Here is an 8087-nt window from a genome sequence, read left to right on the forward strand (position 1 = left end):
GTGTTGGGGAGAGTAGAGAATGTTGACATCCAACCTATCGACGAAATAATTCACCTATTCGCTAGACATTACAGCATGGCGACATCGTCGGCTGCCATTGTGAACGTAAACTCGCGAAAGCGAGACCATGAGTCAAGAAAATGACAGAACCGCGGATCATGCCGAAATCGCCAGCCCAAGCTCGGTGCATTGCGACCAGTCACGCCCTCAATCGATGGCTGGGCGGTGCAGCTCCACAGCCACGTTCGATCCAATCCCCTCCATTTGACCAGACGATTGCTGTGGAGTCGGAGCTTGGAGTTTATCTTCTTACATACAGTCGTGTCCCACCCGTGGCTCCGAAGAAGCCGACATCTTAGTCATGGCCCAGGACAAGCAGGGTTCGCAGTTTTACCTGTCAGGTCTCGGGTCAAGGACAGAGCATAGAAAAAGACCCGTAAAAAGTGAATAGTGTGCAAGTATCTTCCTCCGAAGCTGTCAGAGATACCATGTCTGGCAGGGACGAGTCTGGGCGTTTTGAGAGTTGCCCTGATAGCAGTTGGCGGCGCTACATCCCGACTGATAGAGCCCGCCGATTACTACCCCACCCATTGCCCTAGATTCGGTAAGATTGCCGCCCCATTTAAGTGAACCTGCGCTGGGGGGGCATGGATATCTAGTTTATATAGCATGTAGTGTTTTCGTGAGAAGCAGGGTCCTTTCTACTCTATTCCCCTCGGTGGGTCGTTACGCTGCGCCTTGGCGTACGAAGTATGTAAATATATGTTGTACTCCGTACATTCGAAGATACAGAAATCCGTCCATGTGAGAACACTAACTTAGAACCCAGATCTAGAGGCAACGCAGGTTGATAGCTGCACTAAATGAGATAATTGACAAGACTCTACATTATGTCCGCTACCTAGCGCTATTTCGTTCCTGAATCCGGTGGCGAGTGGCATTCGCCGCTTACGATTGATGTTAGCGAGTTGGGCATAAGACATTCAATAAAGATTCTTTCTATCGACCATTTAGTTTCCGACAATTGTCTTCCATTTCGATATCAGCAATACGATAGGGAGAGAAAAAGCAACACAGCGCATGCCAAGTACTTGGCGACGGCAACAGCTCTGAGGATAGATGTTCCTGTAGAATTTGTGGGTGCTACTGAATTCCCATGGCGTGGATGCCGTGCGCTCCACAACCTCTTTCATGGGTTGGTGATGGACAGACAAGGTCGACAAAACAAAATTTATTGGTAAATTGACGAACAAACCTATCTTGCCGGCCGCCTCCAGCTTTATTTTGGCGATGAGGCGACATGACGTCCCTGAGTAAGGTGGTTAGTGACATCTTTCTCTTAGAGAGCCCAGCATCAATGTCACAACATCATCTACGTCCGTATTCTCTAAGACCCCAGTATGTAAACACCTTATGTTAACTTCCAACCTTCATCCGTCTGAAAATGGAGTCATCCTGCTGGGGTTGCCCAATCAATCTCGAAGAGGTCCCTCGGCTCATCTAGCGGAAGTCGAGCTGGTATCAGCTTGTTGAATTCTGGCGTCGGTAACCTGCATCGCCTTGCCTAGCTCCCTCTCCGGCGTGAAACTTCAGGTCCTACTCCATCTGCTGATGGTTGTCATCCTGCTGGCTGGTTCCCATGACGCGGTTTTAGCAAAATGGCCCAGGTATTCGAGACTACAGGACTGGGACTGGAAAATCAGCCCTCTAACCTCTAACACTATATTTCTCAAAGCTACATAGGCCGGATGACGGCCAGGGCGGCTGCTGGTAGAAGGAGTTAAAACAGGCATTGTAGTCTGTACTTTCTCAACTCACTTATTACATATATACTAGGCAGTTCAAGAAATACGTCTGCATCTTACGACATCCTTGAATTCGGAATTGTGTGACAAGAAGCCCGCTCCAAGTGTTAGTTAACCGATGTGTGATATAAAGGGTTGGTGCAAAAAATATCAATTCCGAGAAAGACATAGGAGTAAGGCTTTTTGTGACGAAGACGATAGACCGGTCAACCCTCTCCTCCAAGTCCTATCTACATCGACCAATCCATTTCGACTGTTGAACAACGTGGCCCGTTTAAGAACCTGTCAACTGTTCCATCCAGCCCACCTCAGCAAAGGTAGTAAGTAATAACGCTGGCCCTGCATCGAAGTACCTCGCCGGGAGCCTGTGTGCGCCAAGTGACTCTCGGCGGACTTAGGCCCGTACGGGGAAAACTCCGATTATTCAAGTGAATTATATTCATCACTTTATAATACAGCGTAAAGAATGAAGAAGATGTAGTAGTTTGACGAGTCGGCTCAAAAGACATCCATCATCAAGTTTCTCCCAAACAATCTTCCTGGGCCTATGTTCGAATAATATTAAGCGGTCTAATTGCGCCGAAGATTCGTTGGCCCCAGTTTCGGATATGTAGAACTAATCAACTCGTTTTGCGTCTTCTATATCTGAGGAAAGTAGGATATCAACACGTTCTAGAGCTTGCACCTGAGGCACTTGTTATATGCGGAGAACCCTGAATGCAGCTGTCTGGAAAGGAAGTTATTCCGGCTTCCGACCATACACAACTCGCTGTCGATAGAAAGGATGGAATTTGCCCGAACGAATTTCGCGTCGAAGCTGGGCACAGTACACCGTGACCTCCTCCTTAGTCCACCCGAGAACCATATTGGCCATGAAAAGCACATAGCCCTCGTAATCTTGCTCAAGAGCAGCTTGAGCAAACTGGCCAATTTGCTTCAGTCGCGCATCTTTCGCCCAGCCTCCGATTGGGGCCTGTAGGTCGGAGTGAGTTTTCTGATCAGTGGGGGGCTTGGGAAGAACTACCTGGCGCTCACCTTGAGATCCCAAACCTTCACGTCAACAAAGCCTGCCTCTTCCATTCCCTTCTTCTGGAGCTCCTTATCGATGATTTCGAAGGTGCGGTTCAAGGCCTTGCCTCCTTCGATAAAGAACTTGCCCCATTCATTGATAGCGCAGGTCTCTGTTACTGTGCCATCATCGCTTTCCATTCTCGGAGAGGCTTCATAGCTCTCGACCCAGCCGCCGGGCTTGCAGACCCTGAAAGCTTCCTTGAACAGAGCGGTCCAGTCGCTAATACTTCCGTATAGGTAACGCATGTGTACGTAGTCCATGGAGTCCGGATCAAAGGTCCATTCTTGAGTACAGTCCTCAATTTCGCTAGTAATGTCAGGGCCAAAGCGGGTCTACGAATAATAGTAGGAAAAGGGTACGTGGAGCTTCTTACAACTTTAGGTTAGGAGGAACCCAGCTAGGCTGAATCGGCGAAATGTCAGTTCCAATTACTTCGGTGTTTGGATATTCGTCGGCGAAGTCACTGCAATTGCGATTAGCGAAACGACTTTAGTTGGCATTGATGCTTCATTGGATGAGTTACATAGCCCAGATGCCTGTAGACGTCGTTAGTGCAACGGGTAATTTTGCCGCCCTCACGAGGATACTGACCCGTTCCGGTTCCAATGTCAACAGCTTTCTGAAACCGGATTAGTGGTTGTCTTCTTGCAGGTCGTATGGTGTATAGATGCTGGCGAACGAACTTGAATATCTTTCTCCAACGGTGCTAGATGAAGTTTCCCTTCCAGGGACAACAAGAGAAGATGGTGGCTGAGGATTCTTTTAGTATAACGCCACACATTTCAGCCTTGACTCTTACTTGATATCCATCGACTCATTATGATGCTCATCATTCGGTGTCCTGGAAAAGGGTTAACGAAAGAGTAGTGTCAGCTTTGACGTGGGGTTTTCTTACCAATACTCGGCATTTCCCCGCTCGGCATGGTAGGTTCTTCCATGAATCGTGCGATAATGAAGAATACTCGACGAGATTGACTCGGTTGAGCTAGCTACATCATCATCTCCAACGGCCGAGTCGGCTTCGTCATCTCTTAGGGCGTCCTTGCGTGGCGTGAGCATACGCGAAAAACTAGAGGATTGTGTTAACCTACCCCTGTTCCGATTGTCGCCCAATGTTGGGCATCATGGAAATCCGCGGCGCGTTCGGCGCTCTCCTGGGCTACAGCCGGCTCAGCCGGCGGTGGTGAGGAGGCCGGCGCATTAGGACTAGTGGTACCGCTACGCTTATGATCTCCCATATTGATTATCCAGAAGAGGATTTTGTTTTCTAGGAGCTCTTGGAATGGGAACAGCGGAAGAGATCAGGAACGTGTGAGCAACATCAGACGAGACTCTCCTAAGTTGGGCCATAAGTGCGGAGTCTATTCCTTAATCAGTCGGCGATTGGCCGTGTTTCATTGCAGCTTGCCGGGTCGCGGCAGGGGTTTACATACCTAGTGCCCCGACCCCAGTCAAATAATCAACGGACGTCCAATCGGCACCAGAAGACTTCAAGCATAAAAAAATGGTCGAATCACGTTGGGCATTTTCGAAGGAACAGGGCTTGCTCTTGCAATCGAGCAATAGTTATTACATTAGCCGATTGAAAACACTCTCGTGAGGATTAATAAGTGTTTTTTACATTGTTCTAGTACCTTGGTAAACTTACTGGCCTAGGCTTCATGGCGGGTTGGCCACCCATACTCAAGCGGAGTACCCTATAACTCGAAAAGAACACCCTATCGACACTCTCGCGCTCGCGTAGGGCGAGGTTTTAATCCAGAGGCATCTGGGAGACTCAGAAAGCGTCGGTCGACCCCGGTGACATCGCCGCGATCCAATCTCTTCATATCTGCGAGACGCCTATCCGATTCTATCCGGACTTGTTCTGGAGAGTATCCACACGCTCGCAGAGCATTATCCCAGACGTCCTCCAGCCCGAGATTCTCTGCGTATTCCGTAAGCGTACACCAACGTGCCCCATCAAAGTGTTGCACGGTGGCGTATACGTCGGCACCGGCGACCATAAGCGGAGTCAATAAAGCCACCGAGTCACGGCGTCTTTGCCTATCCATCGTGCTATCGAGATGTTTTATGAAATCCCGTCTGACTTCTGATTCGAGATTATCCATCGAGAAGATCCAGTCAAGTAGGTCGTATTTGGTACCGGACGGCATATTCGAATGCCAAACGAACACTAGGAGATTAGGAGGACTTATAAATACAGAGTTGCCCTGTTCAATTTCCTCCGGATTGTTATTGCCTTCGAGCTCCTGCACAGGCTCATACACAGCCATTAGCAGTAGGCGGAGGGGAATCCTCAGCGGACTCTCCGAATCATTTGTAACTAGATGGGTTTTGTAGTATTCTTTTATATGACTTGGAGCTCATAATCATATATTCCGTTACTGGAAACTTCGTCGGCATAACGCACATCGTCCGATCGAGGGCTGCTTGTAGAGGCGTTAACTAAGTGTAGAGTCCCTTAGCGTTAGGGTCACCCCCCGCTGCTAAGAACAAGTCCAGAAACCATTTTTCTCGTAAGAGGTCCTCGTAGAGCAGTCCTCCAACTTTCACGCATAGCTCGTACCAGGGGAAGGCCCAAAGCAACTCACTCCCCACCTAACAAGTTCTAATAGCTCGACGTATTCGGCAACCGGTCGGCCAGGGGCATTGCGCCTAACACATTCTAACCAGACGATCTCCAGAACGCAGCGACTCGTGGTAGGCGACGCCGAGTATATCTCACCCATGGCGCGGAGTTGGTTAAGGCTCCGTGACTGGATGGGCATGGTGGTCAACGCGTGCATGGCGGCGTTTTCCAGCATCTCACTGGTGAACAACTCGACAGGCGCGGCACCCAAGTCGCGAAGAATAGCCCCGATTACACCAGAGGAGTTGCATACAAGAGCGGCCCGTTGCGCGGTCAGCACATCTTCAACCCGTTTGACTATCACGCAAGACCGATAGTCAAACCTAAACATACCTCATGAATGAAACGGCCCCATCAAAACCGGTCGTGCCTGTTTATAACACCGGCGTTAATCAGCTCCTAGAATCGGGAAACGTCGTCATATATAATAGCTCTCAATACCTCGGAGTTAGAGTCTATAATGCGGAAGGCAACAGATTTCCAAACATGGACTCATACATGTGCCGGACATTGGACAACCGGGCCTCTTTTAACCTCTTCCCACCAGCAGACGTGGTCAGCGACGTGCTTTATAGCCCGAGATTTCGGTGGAAATCACCAGACACTACAGGTTCAGCGGGAGGAAGTTGTGGCGGACCAGGGCTCATGGACCAACTAGTATTCCTATTCTAAATAGTGAAGTCCTGCCCCTCCCTGGCCATCAGGACTTTAGTGCAGATCGCGTTGATCTTGACGTACTTGTTGTAATTTTTAACTCCGATGATAAATGGGTTGGGTTGACGTCGTGTGCGATGCGCCAGCTGATCCGCGTTGTAGAGAGCGTGGTCGGCGATCTGGTGATTAGACATGAGCGTGTCGGCGCCCATGGCATAAGAAATCCTGGCAAGCTTGTAGCCCGACCGAACTTTCTCTTCCCGGTCAGCCAGGGCCCTGGGGTTTCCGGTCCCTCTCTGGAACCCAACCACGTGTCTCTTGCGATTCTCGTACACAGGGAAGACAAGCGAGATGCAGCCGGGTGTGTGCCCTGGAGTTGTAATGATATGGAAGTCCACGCCGCCGATGGTAAGGTCCTCGCCGTCGGAAACTGTCTGGTTGCGGAGAGGCGGCGCTGGGTTCGCGTTCGGCCCTAAGGACTCCAGGTTATCCCACGCCGGGCTGGAGGCGTAAATCTTAGGCGAAAATTGCTCCTGCAGGTACCGAACACCTCCGTAGTGATCCAAATGCTCGTGAGTGATAATGACGTGCTTGATGTCGCTTCCCCGGAAACCGAGGCTCTGCAGGCTAGGCAGCAAGATCTCTTGGACCTCAGTCGGATTGTCGAGGGTATCGATTAGGACCAAACCTTCGGTCGTGTTGTAGGCCCACGCAGAGACGGAGGAGTGACAGACAAAGTAGAGGTTGTCGAAAGGGCTGAAGGGCTGCACGAAGCCTGGTGGGTTGGTAAATAAACGCGGGTACTTCTGCTGCGTGATGCACGTGTCCTGGAAGTACTGGTGGATAGACCCGTCGGTGGCAAGGGCCGCAGCTTCATTCAAGAACTGCGTGACATTCTCATGTTGCTCGTTGGGGAAGTAAGTGATATTGAAGAACTCAGAAATCGGTTGGGGCTGGGCGCTGCTCCCGGAGAGGAGTAGTAGAGCCGCAGCGGCGAGGGACTTGGGTGCGACCATTTTGGAAACCTGAGGTGTTCAACCGGGACGACTCAGTGGAGACAGGAAGCGACTTTGGAGATGTCTGAGAGACAACAGAGCATGGTCGAACCGCAAATATCATCATTAAAGAACCGGCTCGGCGGTTTTATATAGGTTCCCTCTATCGCTATGTTTCGTCATTTCGGAAGATCTACCCTAGATGCACTCCACAACAGGCCGCTTGTCCAGGTAAAGGAATCGAACCATAATCGGAAGGTTCCGAAGGTCCTCGCCGCCATTCGGAATCGACACGTGGCTGCTGCTTTTCATGGTTTCTTCTTTTTGCACGAAGCACCGACCCGTGACTTAGGTGATGTGCCAACTGCCGATGTGGGGAAATTAGTCGGAAGCCTTAAGGTTGCACCTACAACGCCCCGCTCCTAAATCAATCTTCGCGATCTAGCAATGGTGCTAAGGCTCAGTGCCATGTTAGGGGTTTCCGCCCGTGCCTAGCGTAGCGAAAGGCGGTTCTTTCTCTATGTACATTTCGTCCACTTGACCTAAGTATTCCCGGTGCGACGTCGTTTTCTGGCCTGGGCTGCGAGCAATTTCTTTTGATTCACAGTTGTCGTGAACGCAGATTCTAGGAGTGGAGCTGCGTATCAATTCCACAAAGGGGCTATTGTCCAAGGCACTAATGATAGAGAAGCTTGAGGGATGCTTCGGTGGACACTGAAATCGGAAGCAGTCTTCTAAACTTCTTCCACCTCTAGCACCTTTACCTGGCAGTGTTTGAAGTGAGCTGAGGCAATGTATAAAACTCCTTAAGACAGTTATACAATCACGTCTCTTATTCATTGAGAAGACGCGCTGTCTTTTATATGTTTGTTAAACAGCTGCAGTTCTTATGAATCGTAGACTAAAAGGACCGTTGACCTAGGCCCTAC

General features: G+C 50.1%; 1 protein-coding gene and 1 pseudogene across 1 annotated transcript; both read right to left on the bottom strand.

Moving 5' to 3' along the window:
• Positions 1-2544: 2544 nt before the first annotated feature.
• On the bottom strand, positions 2545-5666 carry SAPIO_CDS6060 (uncharacterized protein; the record flags this gene model as incomplete). The annotated part of the gene is made up of 10 exons (XM_016788254.1): positions 2545-2778; positions 2841-3183; positions 3251-3340; positions 3401-3496; positions 3677-3718; positions 3773-3918; positions 3969-4151; positions 4526-4612; positions 4674-5129; positions 5472-5666. 10 exons carry the CDS (start codon positions 5664-5666, stop codon positions 2545-2547), a joined length of 1872 nt encoding a protein of 623 aa, XP_016642570.1.
• A 511-nt stretch (positions 5667-6177) lies between these two features.
• SAPIO_CDS6061 lies at positions 6178-7179 on the bottom strand (annotated as a pseudogene; the record flags this gene model as incomplete).
• Positions 7180-8087: the final 908 nt, after the last annotated feature.

The sequence above is a fragment of the Scedosporium apiospermum genome (assembly GCF_000732125.1).
Source record: "Scedosporium apiospermum strain IHEM 14462 chromosome Unknown SEQ_SAPIO_0099, whole genome shotgun sequence".
NCBI lineage: Eukaryota > Fungi > Ascomycota > Sordariomycetes > Microascales > Microascaceae > Scedosporium > Scedosporium apiospermum.